This window comes from Eurosta solidaginis, chromosome 1, assembly GCF_040869045.1.
Source record: "Eurosta solidaginis isolate ZX-2024a chromosome 1, ASM4086904v1, whole genome shotgun sequence".
Classification (NCBI taxonomy): Eukaryota; Metazoa; Arthropoda; class Insecta; order Diptera; family Tephritidae; genus Eurosta; species Eurosta solidaginis.
This window is the reverse complement of record NC_090319.1, coordinates 11,260,799-11,276,351: the sequence shown is the minus strand read 5'-3', so window position 1 is coordinate 11,276,351 and position 15,553 is coordinate 11,260,799. Positions and strand designations below refer to the sequence as shown.

The 15,553-nt window shown below is 36.8% G+C and overlaps 1 protein-coding gene across 8 annotated transcripts in view; it reads left to right on the top strand.

The window, feature by feature from the left end:
• Positions 1–5,018: 5,018 nt before the first annotated feature.
• Positions 5,019–15,553, top strand: part of LOC137248977 (serologically defined colon cancer antigen 8 homolog) — a 34,376-nt gene continuing 23,841 nt past the window's right edge. For 6 of the 8 annotated variants that reach the window (XR_010952235.1, XR_010952237.1, XM_067780011.1 and 3 more), the window contains exons 1-3: positions 5,019–5,474; positions 11,269–11,483; positions 11,541–13,375. Coding sequence is in view for 5 of the 8 variants with exons in the window: in XM_067780011.1 (XP_067636112.1) it covers positions 13,185–13,375 (191 nt within the window). In the remaining 3 variants the exon portion in view is untranslated. The remainder of the gene's footprint in view (positions 5,475–11,268; positions 11,484–11,540; positions 13,376–15,553) is intronic. The other 2 variants (XM_067780044.1, XM_067780018.1) reach the window with 2 other exon arrangements.

Sequence of the window (15,553 nt, the reverse complement as noted above, 5' to 3'; positions counted from 1 at the left end):
CTTGCAGAAGTGAATGTTGATGCTGTTAAAGTCAAGAGAAAAATATTTGAGTGCTACGAACATGTTCGATCAGTTGCTTACATTGTTGTTAAATAAATGTTAGTTAAGTTATTGCAAGTTAAAAAAGTTTCCTATGATTTTTCATAATCCCAAAGAATTCTTTGTATATATGTGAACGAAAGACTTAAGAAACAAACTTGCTAAGCTTTTCATATGTATATTTTAATTTTATATACAATAGAATCGCGAAAAAGTTAACCCAAATGTCCCAAGGGTATTTTAGTTTTCCGAAATATTAACTTTTCCAAGCGGTTTTCAAATTTGAAAAAATGCAGTAATAAACAAATTTTTTGGGATATACCACATTGGATTTATTTAAATGACTTAGTTTTAATCATTACAGAGCATAAAATTATTTAATTTGTACTGGCTGATTTCAAGTTCACAGAACATACATACATATTAATTTATTCACATTGTAAATATCGACGTGCCATATGAAAAGTTACACTTTAAAATATTTTAACAAAGAAATCCTATGTAAAAAATTTTGTAAGTGTTACTTTTGGTATGGCACGTCGATATGTACTTATTAATTTGTAAGAGCTGGTTTAAAGAAGCAGCCGAGATTTGTTTTCTTCTTCTTTTGTGTAATAGCTTTTGACAATTTTCGCCCACATATTAATAAGATCTGATTTGTATCATTATTGTTCTCATACAACTATATGAAGGTATTGGTGCATCCAACTGCTTCCGAAAAACTCACTTTCTGTTGTTGAATATCTTGCTCGATAGCTGATTCTTCGTTATCATTATCGGAAATATTGCAATCTTCGTCATTTTCCGTAATTCGAACGTCGTTTCAATTTTCAATGTCGTCAACACCACCCACCTTTGACAATAACACAGAAATAAGGGAATACCCGCACTTGTTTTTATTGCCAAACAAACTTTTGAATTAAAAAAAAAACCTCAGAAAACTTAACCAATAATTAACTTTTTAGAGCGCTACGTGGACGCTCAAACTCGGTCAACTTAGCCGAGCGATTAACTTTCTCGAGAGTTAACTTTTTCGCGGTTCTACAGTATTTAAATTTTATTATCTATTTTCAAATCATTAAGTTAGTGGTAAATAATTTAGATTCTGAAGAAAGACATTTATTTGTTAGGACTATGTCTTCAATAAATATAAATCTGCAGAAAATGTTTGCTGAGAACATTTAAAAATCGCCGGTGAAGCCTCCTAAAAGTCGCAACCGTTTTAGAAAAATTTCCCGAACATAATGTACATATTTAATGTGAGCACCTGCCATGCAAGGCTGAACCTCACGGTGCCAAACCAGATTACCGCATCACAATAAAGGGATGTGATTACAACCTTTTCTATTGGATTGTATGAAATGCCCGCCCGAGAATACCACTGAAAAGCTCATCTACAAATCGTATTCAACACACATCCGATTCGGAGAAGCCTAACGCAGCTTTAAATATTCCAAAAAGAAGAGGGAGTATAAATCCACTCTTATAACTCTTATATCCACAAACGATAGCCATCTGACTAGCCGATATAGGTCAGTTATAACCAAAAGGGTTACAATTAAGGAATGTGATCAACCTTTTCTTTGTATTTCCGCAAAAGAATCATTGAACAATTTATGTTTAGATTAGAATAGGTAAATAGGCCGTTTAGCCCTTGTAGATGAACCAAGAGAAAACTTGTTTTTCAACTTTCGAACGAAGAGAACGCTCTACTCCTAAAAGTATGCTCTATTTTCAACTTCAGCGGAAAAGAGACTGCATAGCTCCATTGAGTATGCTTTATTGTCGACTTATACAAAATTTAACCCCCTCGCATGCGAGTTGAAACCACAGTCCCGTGTTACGCGTACTATGTGGTGTAGACCAAGGCAGGATTTGGAACCCGTATACAACTACCTATAAAATAAAAAATAAATTTAAGGCGCCATAACCTAAGAAGAGATTTTAGGCCAAGCTTCTCTTCCTATTTGCGTCGTACTCCTTTTAATTTTTCCTACGAATTGGCGGGGTGGGACCTACTTGTTTTATGCCAACCTTCGAACGGCATCTGCGAGGCAGATGAATTTCACTGAGAGCATACCAAACACTGCCGAGGGGCGATTCCGTTTAGAAAAGTTTTCTTCTAATTGAAAAAACTTGTTTATAAATGATGTTGCTTTGCCCATGATCTTCGATGTGGTAGTAGGGCACGCTACCATCTCACCACGGCGGCCGCCAGGATGTATTTATGGTACACTATAAACAGATCACACCCGCTTTCCCTGTTCCCCACGAGTACAGTTTTTAATAACGGCCGTGATAAGGTCGTGCAAGTGATGTACGTGTTCACATTGCTCCTTTGCGACTGATACACCACTCATGAATTGAATGAGCCATAGTCTTAGGACCAGATTATGTATGACGCCGTGACATTTTGCATCGCAATCACCACTATATAATATCAAAAATTTCATAAAGGCATTCACTGAAGTGAACGAAAGCCCTTATATGATAGGATCCAAAGTTCACACGTGAAAAAATGACTCATTGCGTTATACATAAATCGCCCCTTAAAGTTGCCTTTTACGACGGGTAAGACCAAGCCGCGGACATAATCTAAACCCCTTTCCTTAAGCGAATTATAGAACCTGGGCGAATGTATTCAGACTCGTTCCGAAATTATTTAGAAGAAATAATCAAAATCTTACCAAGAGCTGACTCTGTACGCCAATCAGGCTTTTTTTTTTAGGGTAACATTTTGTAGTTATTTCTGGCGACCCAAAGTCGAATCTCAGGAGCTTATTCAACGAATGCCTCCCAATAGGCGCCTTTCGAGAGCGTAGAGACATTTTTGTGCAGAAGATAAACTCGCTTGGGCAGATGATATTTTCTGCATGAAAACTCATTCTGAAGAAGACTCAAAAATCGTTGGAAAAGGAATGTGCATTGCCAGTATTTGTTACAGCCATACTCTGGCATCCGTCACTCCGTCAGGGGTGGCCAAAAATCTTTGCTTATTTGATGTATACATCAGGGAATTTCTTGACGAGATTTCCCTATTTCGCACTTGAGGGGGAAACAAAGTTAAAGCTGACGCGATAGAATCAGCCCTCGATAAGGCAGGGGTGGAAGAACCAATAAGGAATTGGATCACGTGCCTTCTTCCTAACAGCGAGATATCACCTGTGCTAGGAGGACAGACATGTAGCTAGTTAGCAGAGACATGTAGATGCACATCACAAGATGCGGTGCTGCTAAATCTCGTTACTATAAATGATACCCTAGCAATGTGGGGATACTGATTGCGGGACATTTTCCTTCCGTGATGAGTGAAATCATAAAATATGTCGGAAAAACAAACGAGGTCTACACAGGGATGCGGAATTTGGCTGTATCCGGATCTACTACTCTTCACGAAGAAGTAAAAACCACCTGCCTTTTTATGTCGGCACAAATTGCACTGAGACATAGGGAATATGGACGCATATCAGTATGTTTAATTTAATTTTGGGGTAACTTTAATTGGCGAAAGAGATTATTATCCCCACAAACTGCGGTTTACGGGCAGCACTTATTGGTTGAGGGGTACAGTTACACTGATGGCTCCTGGACGGACTCAGGAGTGTGGAGCGGAATCTATGCACATTCTATGGAAATTTCTACATCATTCAAACTGCAATCATATTGTTGTCTGCTTAAAGCGGAAGCTTTGGCAATTCGATGGCCTGCAAATCTTTCGAGGTCCGGAATATAATTGGAAAGATTACATAGGTACGTTTTCTGACGGTCAAGCAGAAATATAAATAGCTCAAAGCTAGTGGGTGCATGCAAGTAACTGGTGGTTGCGTTAACGGGCACTCTAGAAATATTCATTATCTGGATTCAAGGTCAAAGTTGAATCGAAGTAAATGGGATGGCTGATGAGCTGGAAGGTAGATGCCTAGCGGAGGGAAATGAGGGCAGAACTGAGTTCCAGCAGAGAAGAAACTCGAAATTTTTACGTGAATAAAACTTAGCAAAAGTGGAAGAGCACCACGAGGTGTGCAATTTCAAGACCTACATCAGGAAAAGTTTACTAATTAGATCTAGGACCTACATAAATAAACTTATAATGGGCACCAGTCCTTGGCTTTAGTTACGGATGCGAAAAAGATGAGTATTTCACATAAGGCATCTAAAAAAGTTGTAAAAACGTAACTGCCAAAGAGACTCCTGTCTACTTTTTGTGTAAGTGCACAGATCAAGCTGAAACTGAAGTCTAAGATTCGTCGCAAAACACTTTTTTGTAAAACCTTGGTAGATTATCAGAAATAGGGACTGCAAATATTTTCGATTTTATGAACGTTTTAAGATGTGGAAAGTGACTCCCACTGTTGCTCTCAATGTTATTGAAGATTTACAGATATATCTTCAGTTAAAAACTGGTAAAACCAGGCACAAACTTGAATGTGAAATACAATAAGAGTGAATGATAAAAAAGCAGCAAATTTGTAGAGAGCAAATATTTGTGGAGAGCAGGGAGTGAATTCTGTTAAGCTGACACACCTCAACATGCAGCTTAACGTACCAACAAACCTCCATTCTCCATTATTTCCTAACGACCAGGTGTTGGTTTAGGCCTTTTGCACCGACGATAAGAAGTTCAAATCCTGAGGAAAATGACGTCACCAACAAAAATTATTAAGAATATTGTTGTACCAACCAAGGCTAGCTCCACGGCTGCGTTATTTTGACTATGCTAGGACCCCAAAAATTGGTATGAAACATTTAAAGAGTCAAACCAGAAGCATATTTTAAACACATGTATTTGTGTCTCCATTCTGTTGCTACAACAATAATGCATCACACAAACCAGCCAAGACTCAGCTTACATAGCCCGAATCTAAGTTGTATCGAACTTCAAACCACAAAGTGCTGTTAGGTAGAAGACAATATATAAATCAATGAATCAGAAGTTCGCTTTAGTAGTGCACATAAGAATGATTATGGTTGATCGAGCTCGAAATTCCTTCAACGTTTAAATGAATGGATAAAACGATGGCTGCTGACCACAAGATTGCAGTCTGCTCGTAGTTTTTCTTCGGGTAAACTTTGTTCACTTCAAGCAGAAAGATAAAAAACAAAAAATTATAACAACAAAACAAATAAACCGAATATTTGCCAACCAACCACTCACCACTACTGTTAGTTGACTGAGAGAGCCCTCAGGGCTGTAACATTGGAATGGCAACAACAAATGCAACACCGTACATATAACGTATAACACAACAACAAGCAACTGTAATGGAGCAAATAATAATAAATGCTGAAGCGAGAATGGAGTTAAAGGAAAGAAAGAACAATAAGTAAATGAAAATACAAACGCAATCGTTGTTGACCAGCAGCCAGCAGTTAAATACCTTACTGGTTTTATTGTTGTTTAAAGGTTTTATTGCTGCATCTACGTGTATATGCACGTATGTTTTTTTTATTTGCTTCGAGCATGCCTTCAAAATATTTAGTCTCTTTTTTTTAGTGTTTGTGTTAACAGAAATTATGATAGGATCCACTTACAGGCATCGAATGTAATGTTGTGCGTGAATGTGCTGTTCATATGTATGCATATGTGCTACCAACCAGCAAATCGTGTATCGTAAGCAATAAATCAGCGCCGCTGATGCTTGTATTTCTTATCACCTTTAGAATCTAGCGCAGATTCAAAATCCTTCCTCTAACCGTAACCGCTAACGCATCTGTAACCGTAACCTTAACTGTAACTGTAACCGTAACTGTAATTGTAACCATAAATGTAAATTTAATTGTAACTGTACAATTAACCATAACTGTAGTCGTAGAAGTAAGAGTAACTGTAACCTTAACCGTAACTGCAGCCACAACTGTAACCGTTACTGTAACTCTAACTAATGAAGTTCTAAAGCACATAATTCTTTCACAAACCTAACAAATATACGGTGCTTATGCAAGGGGGTGCCATTAGAGGAAATTGTGGGATGTTTCGACGAAAGCTTATACCAAGCTCAAGGATAACGCGATTCATCAATTTACTATCCAATACCCAGGAATACAAAATATCGGTTTAGTTGATTGGAAGGCTACTTATCCGATAATCTTTCGATGTTTCGTCCTCGTCTCTGTCACCGCATACATGTCCGTCTCCATCTCCATCTTCGTCATCACCTCCCTCTTAGTCTCCGTCCTCACGATCGTCTCTATCTACGTCTCAATCTCCACCCCGTCTCTGTCACCATATCACTTTTTTCATCCCAGTCTTCATCGCGGCCTCCACATCCATCGCAAAATCGGTCTTCGTCGCCGCGTCCGTCTCCATTATCGTCTTAGTCTTAGTAATCAGAAAAAAAAAATCAGTAGAGTAGTGCATTCAATTGGTACGAGGAAGAACGCCGCGTTGCAACTGGAATGAAAAACGCTGCCTACAGAGGTACCTTAAAAGCGAGCCTAAAAAAAAAGAGTGTGTGAACATTACCACGAGGTGAAAGGGAAGCGAAGCGCTTTTACAAGTAGAAAATAGCAGAGGCAGAAAAGCGTGAGTGCCGGGAGCATGAGCTGCTAGCCACCAGGAATAACGCCAGCAAATTTTACACACAAATTTTGCTACAGACGGAAGGTTTTAAGTCCGGGGCAAACTCTTGTAAGAACGAAACCGGCGACCTTATAACCAATGTTCAGAGAGTAACACTTATTTGCTCTCTGGTGGAGACAGCGATGAACCGCTCAGGGCGATGAGCCCTGCTTAGTCAAATTGAAAAGACCTCTGCGAGCCGTTCGAAAATAAACGAGGTTTCAGATAGGCTGAATGCATATCGTGTAATTTTTTTAATTTGATGCTGAAAAAAATTATACCAGCTGCAGAACTTAACCACTCTGCAACAATAATTTATAAAATGTGCAATTGCTGGCAGATGCTGATGACATTGATATAATAGGCCTTGACACCCCAGCCGTCAGTTCTGCTTACTCCAAACTGGAAAAAGCAGCGGAAAAGATGATTTTGATGATGAAAGAGGACAAAACGAAGTACTTGCTGTCATCGAGCAAGAAGTCAGCGCATCTGCGCTTTGACTACCGCTGCTGGCAGCCATAATTTCGAAACAATAAAAGACTTTGTTTATCTGGGAAGCATCATTAACACAAACAATATTATGAGTTATAAACACCAGCGAAGAAGCAGTTTTGCCAATAAATACTACTTTGGTCTAGGTGAAAAGTAAAGTACTCTCTCGGCAAACAAAAATCATGCTCTAAGAGTCACTTATCGTACCCGTCCTGCTGTATGGTGCTGAAGCATGGACCATGTAACATTAGATGAGGTGGCTCCGGGAGTATTCGGGGGAAAAGTTAAAGACGATTTAATGATGAGCTGCACTAGCGGGTTAGGCCATGTTATGCGATTGAAAGTTGATGCTCCGGCTAAGAAAGTATTTTTATCGGAACCCGCCCATAGAGTCAGAGGAACAAAGCGGCTCCCAGTCCTCTGGAAAGACCGGATGGAAAACGATCCCCTTGGTGTGACCAAATGGCGCCAGTTAAGCCAGAGAAGAAGCAGCTGGTGCGCCTTGTTGGACGGCCATGACCATTTAAATGGTTAAGTGCTAATTAAGTAAGTTCAATTCACCATACGCCTAAGGACATATTAATATAAGCCCTTTATAAGTTGTAAATTTTTTTTTGGTATATTTAAGTATGTGTGCACACGTTGCAGTTATTTTCTCGTTGAAAGACATAAGCACGTTTCGAATCATTGGAATGCGCCGCTTAACAACCGATTGATCAATGCTCTCGATCGAGTTGTAGTGTGATTGGACCGCAAAATTTCATGTGAACTCATAGCTTTGAGACATTTTGCTCAACAACAACAAAGATAAGATCCATACACATAAGTTAGTATGTATATGCTTATGTGTATTGGGAATTTTGTGCTGGTCAGTGTATTACATATGTATGAACACGTGCAACGAAGTGCATTAGTTAAGGATGGGTGCGGCACTAGTCGCAAATATATTCATGAAATGAGACTGGTTCTTTAAGAGTAATCAATGAAACCTTTAATTTTGAAATTACTTAATCTTGTGAACCTTTAACCAATTTTCAATAAGATACCTCAAAATGTATTCAAGATAATGAAGATGGCTTTCCGCTTATGACCTTATAAGGTAGCGATTCCCCTTCTCCTCCACTTTTCCCTCGCAATTTTCACGTAAAAATTTCGAAAGTCGCTCTTGCCTGCGCCTGGGAGTAATAATTTCCTTCCACCGAGCCCCAACATCCCAGCTCATCAGGCATCTCATTTTCTCGACTCCCCTATGACCTGAAGCCAGATATGGCACATTTCTAGAGTATCGGTTAACTCAGCGTGCCTGCTTGTTCTTACTAGCTTTGAACTAGTGTATAACTCCGTTGGCGCCTTGTTTTTGCATGGCTATGAGCATATCTTGCCGTTCATATTCCTGATCTCTAGAGATTTTCAGGCTTGCCAAATCACGAGGACATATTACGGTATGACTGCAGTTTGAATGACATAGAAAGCTGTAGAAGATGCGAATGGATTTCAGCCCCCACACCTAAGTAGATCTTGTAGCCGTGGGTGCATGTAGATTTGTATGTCTTTATTAGCTGGAATCGTATTCCCTTCAAATTATTCATATGTGAGATTTATCGGCCAGAAATCTTTGGCAACACAAGTCTCCTTCTTTCCGACATTAGCATGAAAATACCCTTGTTTTCCTTAACGAGGACAAAACAACGAATATATACAGTGAATATTTCTCTTAGTTCCTTACAATTTTGAGTCTTTTTTGAGCATGATAATGGGTAGCATCCCATTTACGCTTGGTCATTTGTATGACGAGAAGATATTTATTGGCCACAAAATCCTAATTTCTCCGTTTTAGTTGTTTGCACTGCATTCACGGGGTAGTGAAAGGAGATACACATATCAGCTTCTTTCGATGTTCCATCAGCGAGCTTGAACAAGGTCTTATTCGAATGATTTTTGGCTAAGATCTTTCTAAAACTTGCTGAGTCCTCCGTGGGCTAGATGAACTGTCAATATACTCGCTAGGGTTACTTTGCAGCTAAGGCTTTATGATACTGCCTCATGGATGCCCGACTCCAATATGTTCGTTTTGAACTTCTGTGCAGTGGTTTAATTTCCCAGTCTATAACGAATAGGATCATGCGATGATCAGACAGGGAAATTTTTTTCGACATCTCCCAGTTCCTTGCTAAGAGACTTCGTCGCACCCTGCGAAGACATCTGAATATGGAAACTTAAATAAAATTAGATTTCAGGGCCTAGTACACTCAATGTATGGATGTATGTCGATTTCGCTTCACAAAGTTTGTGGAATCTAATGCGATGCAAAATGTTTTTAATTTATGGCGATAAGTTTTTTGAACTGATTGTTGTTACCGCAAAAAATACTGCGACTACGTGGTCGAATCTTACAACAGGGCGGGTGTCAAGTGTAATTCCAAAGTCGGGAAGAAAAATGTATATTAAGAAGAGAAGACCTAAAGTTTGATGAAAACAAATAACACATATAAAAAACAACATACATGACATTTCATCCCAAAGTTTTCTCTTTCTGATCAAAGCATTTATCAATGAGCGCACTAAAAGCCCAAGAAAAGTTTCTAGTGCAAGAACAACGTTTGTGCTGAGAAATTATGCTTTTAGTCAATTTCTCGGCAACTAAAATTTAAATAATTTACGAATATGTTTACATGAAGTATGTATGAGGGATGTACAACATTTGTTAACATTTTTTATTTTTTTTTTTTAAATACTTCTTTTATTTTTAGCGAACCACTCAAAGCGGCATGTAACTTACGCACACAAACACGAACATATGTACATAAAAGTTAGTGCAAATGTATTTGTAGATGAAGTTTATTGCACTCAAATTACCACATCATTAAAACAAATATAAAAAATTATTTTAGAAATTCCTACCGCCAAAATTCTATTGAAAACACCGTTTATAGTAAAAGAAGAAAACAGTTGAAAGCAACAAAAGCTGTCATTGTTGTCGAAGATACCTATTAAGCCACAAGTATTGATCAAACTTGTGAATGAAAAATTTGTGCAAATGTTGCATGTTAATTGTAATATAAAGCCATGGGTATAATGGTTAAGTAGGTCTTCGGGGTGGGTTAAAGTATATTGACGACTAAACATGGACGATATGCTTACATTTCGCATCGGGTTAGGGTTTGCTTTACATACTATGGTCGAAGTACCGCCATTAGGTAGGAAAAGCAAACTGTTAGACAAAGATAAGTGCAGGCATTCTTTTGGAATTTTCGAGCAGATTGAAATTTAAACTTTTGTTTTTAACATTGTGTACTACAAAAATTGTACGGATTCAATAATGAGCACACAGGAAATCATATTTAGCAATTGATTTATATTATAGTTTTTTGTTAATATATTTTCTCCCCTCTAAGCTCCAACACTGGTCTAAATAAACCTTCCATAGGCAAATGTTTATGCTTTAATGTTCACATTATGTTTAGAAGTATTACTGGTCTGTTATTGTTTTTGTTGTTTATAGTTTTCAGTACAACATGGTACGATATCCATAAAAATCTTCAAATTACATACATGCCCTCTTTCGGGTCGAGAATGCCTAGACTTTATAACCGTTTTTCAGGGCAAATTCTTGTACACTGGCGGCAAAATAATACGGACAATTAAATAAAAAAAAGCATAATAAAATACAAAAAAATTAAACAGAATAAAATAAATTGAAAAAAAAAAAAAAAAATTATAACAAAAAAATTCAAAAAACTTAATTAAGTTAAAGTAAATAAAATCAAATCAAATAAGATAAAAACAAAAAAAAAAACAAAACAAAATAAAATTGAACTACGGAAAGTAAGTTAAAGAAAATAAAACAAAATTAATAAAACTAAAATAAAGTAGAATAAAACAAACAAAGAAAATAAAATAAAATGAATAAAAATTAAGTTAATAAAAATAAATTAAAAGAAACCAGAAAAAATTCAAAAATATTAATAAAAGAAAATTAAATAAAATAAAGTAAAGTGTAATAAAAAATAATATAAAAAATGAAAAAGAAAAATAAAAAAATAATAAAATATAAAAAAAGGAGCTAAATAAAACGGAAAAAAAAAAAAAAATCGTTTATTTTATTTACGAGGACCACCTTTATACTATAAATTGGTATTTCCTTTTGAAGTAAAATTATCACTTGCTTATTTTTCTAGGCACCTGTTTAAACTATTGCGCATAGAGGAAAAAAAGAGTCTTGCGGTAAATGGGAAAATAACGAGATATTATCTGTCATACAAGAATCAATCGGATATAAACTGGAACCTGTTTGTTTAAATGGGAATCAGCATTGAAAGCCAAAACACAGACAGCTTCAAAATTAAATTTAGAACCAAAAACGGCTACTTTGGACTGAGGAGGAAATCGAAAGGTAACGTCCTCTCTAAACAAACAAATATGATACTCCATAAGTCACTTGTCATCACAGTGTATATTTCGGAATTATGGACGATGTCGAAAGGAGATGGGATGGTGCTAATGGTGTTCGACACAAAAGTTCTCCTGAAAATTGATAGCCCTTCTCGGGATGCTAACAGCTTGCATAGTTATGAACCTAGTGCAGGGTTTAAGAAACAATTGGATAACTTCGTAATGTTATGCAAATGGAAGAAGACGTTGCCAGTAAGTATTCCCACAGAAACCTGAGGCTACCAACAGAAGGAAAATAAGTTCCTCACTGATATGTGAAAACCAGTTGAGAAGGTTTGATCTCCTTTTGTGCTGCTAATTTGCCTCCAAAATCTTACAAATAACCAGCCGGTCCACAATTTCTCCACTAGTGTAAACATTAAGGTGGAACATACTAAAAAAAAAATTGCATAGCTTAGGTGTAAAGTTTGTAGATAAAAATAGTAAATACTTAGGACAAATTTTCATTCTTACAGAGACAAAGCTACCCAACAATTGATACGAAAAAAATTTATGAAACAGGTAATAATTTGGAAAATTACAAAAGCACTAAATGCAAAGTTTGATGACCTGTGTGAAGCCAATTCCAAGGAAACAGCTGCCCATGTGAGATCCTTACGAACCAGTCAGTTCAACCATCAATCAGTGCAACAATGTACATCGGTCACAAACTCCAACTGAAGCCTACTAAAATGTTTAGAGTTGGGGTCTGTGATTTTGTCACAGCGACCGAATGATGACAGTAAATAAAAGAAACAGCTTCAAAGTAATCGCCGTGACTTGCTGACTGTGAAAGTATCTGCTGTTTCACATACCCAATCACAGCACTAGTCACTGCAGCAATTACCTGTGAATATCAACCAACGAGCTTGTAATTAGCGCTATGGGTTAGTTGCAGTAGATGGTGCAGTAAACCACGACTACTATTATTTGCTTAAATTGTATGCAAATTTCAATTACAACAAAAAGTCGCTTCATCCTAGTACTATATATTTAACAGTTATGGGTCCCATCGCAACCATACTCCCGCACAAACAGCCATAAGTAAACAATTGATAGAAGGCGAATCTATAAAAGCTGCCCACCAGTGCTTCAACAATTTCAGTTTGAGGCGTAAAATAGAGCGAAACGGGCGTTTGGGAAAATATTTCAGCAAATTAAAAAATAAACTTTTGCCACACAAAAAATTAATGCAACATAAACCAGAAGGTTAAACGACCGCAATTATAACGGTTTTGACGCGCTTATTAACGGTAAACGCGAAACGGAAATCGTGAATCCTTGCATTTCACCCGACAACCACAATACATTCGCAACTTTTCGCGTCTTCATTAGCTCTTTGCAAATATTTGCGCAACCGGAAGCCAGGAAGTGCATGCCTGCTGTCATTTCCCTTTCCTTTATTGCAAATTTTCTCAATTCATTTTAGTTGTATGTGTTTGTGCTTTTGTGGTATCCGTTGCATGTCAAATTATTAAGCCACATACATCAACACCAACTTGAAACCGCAACATTGCATACACATACATATATATCAATTTTGTATGTGTGTTTATGAAAAACTTTTTACAAAATAAAGTTGTTCCTCGCTCCAAATGTACATATCAAATAAACTTTTTGCTGTTGTTGGTGTTATAAATTTCAACACATTGCATTGCTGAAGATGGAATCGGAAAGTTTCTTCACTACCTTAGCCAACTTGAGTGAAGGTGCACGTCAGTCATACGTTGCTCAACTCTTAAGCAGCGATCACGTAACGCGTCAGCGACGTTCATCGTGCGACGGTAATTCGGATAAGGATAGTGCGTGTAGCTCACGCGTTGGCGGTAAACGGCAACGGATAAAACAAATACGGTATTGGAGAAGCTTCATATTTTAATTTTAAAAATACAGAATTTTATTTTATAATTTAGAAACAAATATTCTAAAATTCCAGACAACAAACTAATGAAATACATATTTGAAAATTTGGTTTGGTGCAACACGAAGCTCAAAGCTTATTTTAAATATTTGCTGTGGACTAAGTATTTTAAAACTTAGTTTTGAAATTTATTTGCTCCCAATTGAAAACTTCTTTTCAAGCAGCTTAAATCCTTTTTTGTGTGTTGAAAAGCTGGGCTTTATTAAAATGAAATACACCGTAGGTGGAAAAAATATTTTGAAGTAATTTGAAATCTAAGATTTATGAAAAATGGTTGAGAAAAATAGATACAGCAGCGAGCGGAAAAACGGCAGTGGCCATTTTTTTTAATTTCGTCAATCAAATTATTCTTTTTATTTTTGATGTTTTAAGAAAAAAGCTTTATAAATTTTTTAATTGAAACTATGCAAACCAATCTCAAATACGTTTTCGAAAAAATTCAAGAAAATTTTACGAAATTTTCGAACTCTTTTAGAGTTTTTTGAATTGTTTTAATCTGAAGTATTGTACTCCAAACAATTTTTGTCTAACAAAGTACAAGTTATAGGTCTACCAAACATTACAGTGTTTCAGATTTTCTTCCAACAAAAAACAAAAATTGTTCATACTTTGTATAGAAAAAGATCTTAAACACCCGTGGGGAAAAAATTGCCAATAATAAACGGCCTTTAATCTGTGGGATACAAAGCTTTAAACTCAAAACGTGCAGAGAACTCCAAACTAAATATTCGAAAACGCTGGCATAGTTTCATTTAGAAAAAAAAAAAAAATTATTTACGCAAACGTGAAGCAGAACGGCGTGAGTGCGAGGAGGAATAATGTCTGAAAATGCTAACGAAAAATCCCGCGAATGGCAGAAGGTTTCAAGATCGGGGCAGATTCCTGCAGGAACGATAATGGCGTCCTAGTGACTGGCGTATATAGTGTACTTAAGTTGTGGAGAGAACACTTCTCCACCCTGCCAGGTAATGACTAAATACTCGCCGAGCATGCGTGAATTTCAGATTGAAACTTGGAAGTGTACTTTGCCCAATCCACAAGAAAAGCGATCCCGTAAACTGCGTCAATTAACGCAAAATCAGCCAGCTTAATATCGCGTAGAGGGCTCTATCTAGGGACCGAGCACATTTTGTGCTCGTGCCCTGCGCTTGCCAGGATAGGACTCCAGCTATTAGGAGTGATAAAGCTGGCAGATCTAGAAACAGCAAGTGGCATAAGTCCAAGAAAGCTTCTAGTATTTGCCAAGAGGACGGAGTTATTTTATAACAGAGATCATGGTTTTTGATAGGGTTTTTCAATTTGGTCGTAAAATAAACTTCTGGTAACACTACGGACTCATTCAGTCTCTGTGAGTTGCTCATGGACTTGCCAATTCAACCTAACTTAACCTTACTCGTAACTTACGTGTAGCCTTATTTGCAGTCATCCATAGATCTGCAAGAACTACAAACAAATTTAATCACTTACCAGATATTTAAACTTTTGTAATTTTTATTACCTGTGTTATCGATAAAGTTTAAAGTTTGAAGGTTATCGATTGTTTTCCTACTCTATAGAGGCCTCGTACGAAAGTTGTGCCGAAAATTTTGACCTATGCAAATTAAGATTTGTAAACGAATGGTTAGCTTAACGACTTCGCCAAACCAATCTAGCTGCAAATCTGCAGACGTATAACAGTGCTAGTAACTATGCGAACGTGTACTTGGAAAAAATAAGGAAGGTGCTGACAATTTTCAGTTTCCGATTTGAATTTCTACAATTTTTTTTTTTATTATTTTAATATACGTTCGCAAATTTTGTATTAATTTTGGCTTTCCTTGAGCAATGAATAAATTTATAAAAATTGCATTCTAGTAGCTATATATGTGACCCGGCCTATGAAAAGGTGGCTCATGACTCAAAAAAGAAATTGCGAGAAACAGCTGTTAAAGTTAAACAATGCATTTCTTCAGTTTCTTAGTAGTTTTTCTTTGTTTGAGTTATAAGGCACCTTTCCATAGGCCGGGTCACATATATATATAGCATTTGCAGGCCAAATGAAACTTTTTTCAAGTCAAAAGAAACTTCTTTCGAATCAAAGGAAACTTTTGCAATTCTGTAAATAAAATGAC